A 4,195-nucleotide genomic window follows, 5' to 3' on the forward strand; every position below is an offset into this window, starting at 1 on the left:
TTAGAGGTAGAGGTATGGACTGCGTACATCTTACCCCCCCAGACCCCACTAGGTGGGAATACACTGGGTTTGTTGTTGTTGTTTCATTATGGTGTGGTATATCAAGACACAGTTGCTAAACTTCTAATCTCTTCAAGCAACATTAACTAACTCATCTTAGTGTGCAACATTTTTGCCCACGTTTTGTTGCTCTATTTGTTCAATTTTACTTGTCCACTGTAGCATATAAAGAGAAAAAAAAAATCATTTACCTTTAACATTAACTACACATTCCCCAAATCATTTGTCAAGACTTTTTGAAATGCTAATAGGCACGTATATTAGGGAAAATATGCACTCCTTTTATTATTTCACAGGGGAAGTGCAAAGAAATTTGTAGACAAGTAAAAGCGATCAAAGTCAGCAAACAATTGTAATGCAAATGGAAAATGAAAGGTCAAGTAAAGCACCTGTGATTCTCTGCAAAAGTCGGGATTTGACCACCATGTCTCATCAACTACCACTTCAGGTGTTCTTGGCTTGCCATTGAAAGCAACTGCTGCTACAGATGATGTCAAAACCACTCTTCTAACAGATGATGTCTTAGCCACTGATCCAAGAACATTAAGTGTCCCCTTCAATGCAGGATCAATCATCTCAGCCTGCACGTTTAACAGTAGGGATAGTCCATTACATCAATAGATGGAAACACCAGAAACCAGAAACTAGAAACTAGAACAGAGAAACATGACCAACAAATCCAAGACAGCTATAGCCAGTTTCGTAGGTAAGATTTTCTTACATTTAACTAGTAAAGGTGAACAGTAATCCTTTGAGACAGTATATTATTATATAGATCTATGTGGTTTTGTCGGATTGCGCTCAAAGTTCATGAAAGAAGGGAAGACTATTTTTTTGGATAACCATGGCATTCAGCCAGCTTTCACTCGGCTCGACTAATTCTATGGTGTACCTGCCACCTCCAACCAACAAGGACGAGATAACTCTATCCACCAAGGCTAGGACAAATGTGAAGCATTTATGTCTATGCTGAAATTTGAATGTGAGACCTCATGGTTATCGACCCCTTCATTGACCACTAGGACACACCTTTCAAGTCAACAAAGAAATGAAAACTTTTGAAACTTTTAGTTTAAAACAAGCATTAGACACTTGTATGACTATAAATCATCTCATTAAAAGATAATCAGAAATTCTAAATTTAAATCATTATTAAATATAAAAGGTGATATTGTTTTTAGGATAGAATAAGTAAAAAGTCATTTCAATTGGAGAGTACCATGATAACTGGAAGAACTATCTCGGCATAAATAACAAGAAGAACAGTTCATGAATAATAAAGGAAAGCTACAATGAGACTAACTGCGAAATTCCTAAGAGCAAGCTTGCAAAAGCAGGCATCAAAACCATATTAATCAGGAGAATGAGTGAGGAACCTGTGGATCTTTGATTCCATGGTAAAAAGGAGACGCTGTATGAAATACACCTTCACATCCATCAACCACAGCATCAAAGGCGCCTTCTTCAAGCAAGTTCGCTTTGAACAAATGGAGTCTCTCCTTAGCTCCATCAAGGGACGTCAAATGATCCGTCTTTTTTGCATCACCTGCAGGTTGACTCAAAGAATTAAAACCCAAAATCTACACAAAAAAAAAAGTAGCATTTGAATATCAACAATTGGAATGTTCTCCAACTTCTAAGGGGGTGTTTGTCATGATTAACATTTCCCAGAATTGAACTACGGAAAACACTTTTAGTCATAAAATTCCGGAATTCAACTTGAATTTTCAAGAAATTGAAAAACAAAAACGTTGGTTCTCATTTCACTCCAACTTACTCACAAAAACTAAAAACAACTCCAATCTATATACATAACGAAATACAACTCCAATGTTTATTTATGGTTTTTCAGTATAAGCTAGGTACTGTCTTCTGAGAAATATAAACAGTTACTAGTTTAAAAAAAACAACTCCAATTCTCAAATACCAATTTTCACTTAAAAACAAAAACCACTTTTCACAAACTTCACAATGAAACATGGTCAAACACTCACTATTACTCTTCAAAAACCCATCAGCCCTAGCTTATTATGCCCGTTTAGCTATGAGAATTTTTTCACTTTTCAAAAAAAAAAAAATTAAACTTTATGCCAAATACAACTCCAAGTTATGAATAAACACAACTCCAACTCCAACTTCAAAACTGCCCAAAAGAACTAAGGTGTTATTTGGCATGCAAAATAAGGTGAAATATTCCAAAATTAAGTATGTAATAAGATTTATACTGCATTTAGTAACCAGGACTCCCTTTGAACAAAAAACAATAGAAATAATTTTACTATATCATCTTTTGAATATAATAAATTTAATACTTTTGGCAAATGCATTGAATATGGGTAAATTATCTATAAATTTTCCAAACTAGATATTAATAACATGAACTTGTAAAGATGGACGGAGGGCATAAAATTACACTGTGTACCAAATGCAGTACAAATCTTGCTTTATCTCATCCAACTTAAGATTATTTTATCTCATCCCTCAAATGGAACTAATTAGTTCATGATAATTTAATCCACATACCAAATCATCCCAGAAATTATACAAATCGAATACCAAATCCTTCAAATGGGTATCAACAACAACAACAACAACAATAAATCCAGTATATTTCCAAAAAGTGGGGTCTAGAGAGGATAAATGTACGCCGTCTATACCACTATCTTATACGAAGCAGACAGGTTGTTTTCACAAAACCTGATTCAGGACAAATAACTGTATAATAAACAAAAAATACAAAAGTATACAATAAAAAGGATATCATATCGCTAGATAATTAAAACAAGCAAGACACCCACGAACTAATAGCTATTTGAAACAGTAGACATCACCAAAGAGACTACAAGAAACTATAAACACAGATACAATCAGAGCACTTTTCCATACTGTTACGGACGTACATCAAATGGGTATGTATATATGATTAAAAAAAAATAGCATACAAATAAAAAATAACTAAACAATTTAATAATCCAATTTTCATAATCATATATCAAGTGAAACATGAATTATTTATATTAGACAGAGAAAGAGATAAGAGTACAAACTGGGATCTCGAACAGTTGCCTTAACAGTGTAACCACGCTCAAGCAAGAGCTTGACAAGCCATGATGCTATGAAACCTGATGCACCTGTTACACACACTGTTTTCCGTGCCATTTCTTTGTTGTTTTGTTTTTCTGTCTATACACCTCACTCACTATGTTGAGATTGAGGGGTGGGACAAAAGGTGTTATTTATAAGGAAAAAATTATTCAGTTTACTCCTATTTTTACTTGTAAAATAGATGTTCAATATTCCTTTCATTTGTAAATATTGACCCACTTTTGATTTAAATTAAAACAATACATAAAAGGGGTGATTTTATAATATCATCTTTTAAATATAATAAATATTTTATTTTAAAAATATAAGAAAAAAATCAAAATACATCTAAATTTTAATAAAATTTATTGTAACACATCTGAATTTTATGAGGGTTCAATGATCCTGAACTATTTATTAATATATTTTAATAATATTTATAAGTTAATAAATAGATAAAATTTATTAATAATTAATTAAAAAAATTAGTGTAAATAAATGTCAGTAAAATACACTAATAAATAGTTTAGGAGGTCATAATATACTAATAAATAGTTTAGGGGGGTTATGGCACCCCGTAAAGTTCATGCGTGTTACAATAAATTTCATCAAAATTTGAATATATTTCATATCATTTTCCCAAATATAATGAGAGATGTATTATAATTCATACCAAAGGTAAAGTGGGTAAAATAGATAAATTATTCCGTGATTTTATAAAATGGATAAGTATTATTTTTGAACATCCTAAAATAGAAAAGTAGACAGGTAAAAATGGACGAAGGGAGTAATAGTTATTCAATTCAAAAAATCAATTGATAGTTTATTTATTTCTACCCATTTTATCCTTAACATTAAATATAATTCATTATTTGATGTATTTTTCAAAGCAATAAATTTATTACGTTTAAAGGATAATATGATAAAATTACTCTTATCATTTACTATTTGTTAACTTATGTACCAATTCAATAGTAGACAATTATTGATGGACAGAGGAGTACTTATCCACGTTGATTCGACACAAACTTTTAGTTAGAACTGTATTTTA

General features: G+C 31.6%; 1 protein-coding gene across 1 annotated transcript; it reads right to left on the reverse strand.

Annotated features, from left to right (window-relative positions):
• Positions 1-335: 335 nt before the first annotated feature.
• On the reverse strand, positions 336-3,307 carry LOC124893091 (phenylacetaldehyde reductase-like). Its single transcript, XM_047404210.1, has 3 exons — positions 3,108-3,307; positions 1,437-1,606; positions 336-641 (listed from the first exon to the last, which is right to left on the reverse strand). Exons 1-3 carry the CDS (start codon positions 3,217-3,219, stop codon positions 351-353), a joined length of 573 nt encoding a protein of 190 aa, XP_047260166.1. The 5' UTR covers positions 3,220-3,307; the 3' UTR covers positions 336-350.
• Between the last annotated feature and the right edge of the window lie 888 nt (positions 3,308-4,195).

Source organism: Capsicum annuum, unplaced genomic scaffold, assembly GCF_002878395.1.
Source record: "Capsicum annuum cultivar UCD-10X-F1 unplaced genomic scaffold, UCD10Xv1.1 ctg53682, whole genome shotgun sequence".
NCBI lineage: Eukaryota > Viridiplantae > Streptophyta > Magnoliopsida > Solanales > Solanaceae > Capsicum > Capsicum annuum.

Excerpts from the sequence above, each read along its gene's own strand:
- LOC124893091 (XM_047404210.1), bottom strand. The coding sequence starts at position 3,219 with ATGGCACGGAAAACAGTGTGTGTAACAGGTGCATCAGGTTTCATAGCA. Across the intron at positions 1,607-3,107 it reads GGCAACTGTTCGAGATCCCA|GTGATGCAAAAAAGACGGAT; the intron begins GTTTGTACTCTT and ends GTCAACCTGCAG. Across the intron at positions 642-1,436 it reads ATGGAATCAAAGATCCACAG|GCTGAGATGATTGATCCTGC; the intron begins GTTCCTCACTCA and ends TTAAACGTGCAG.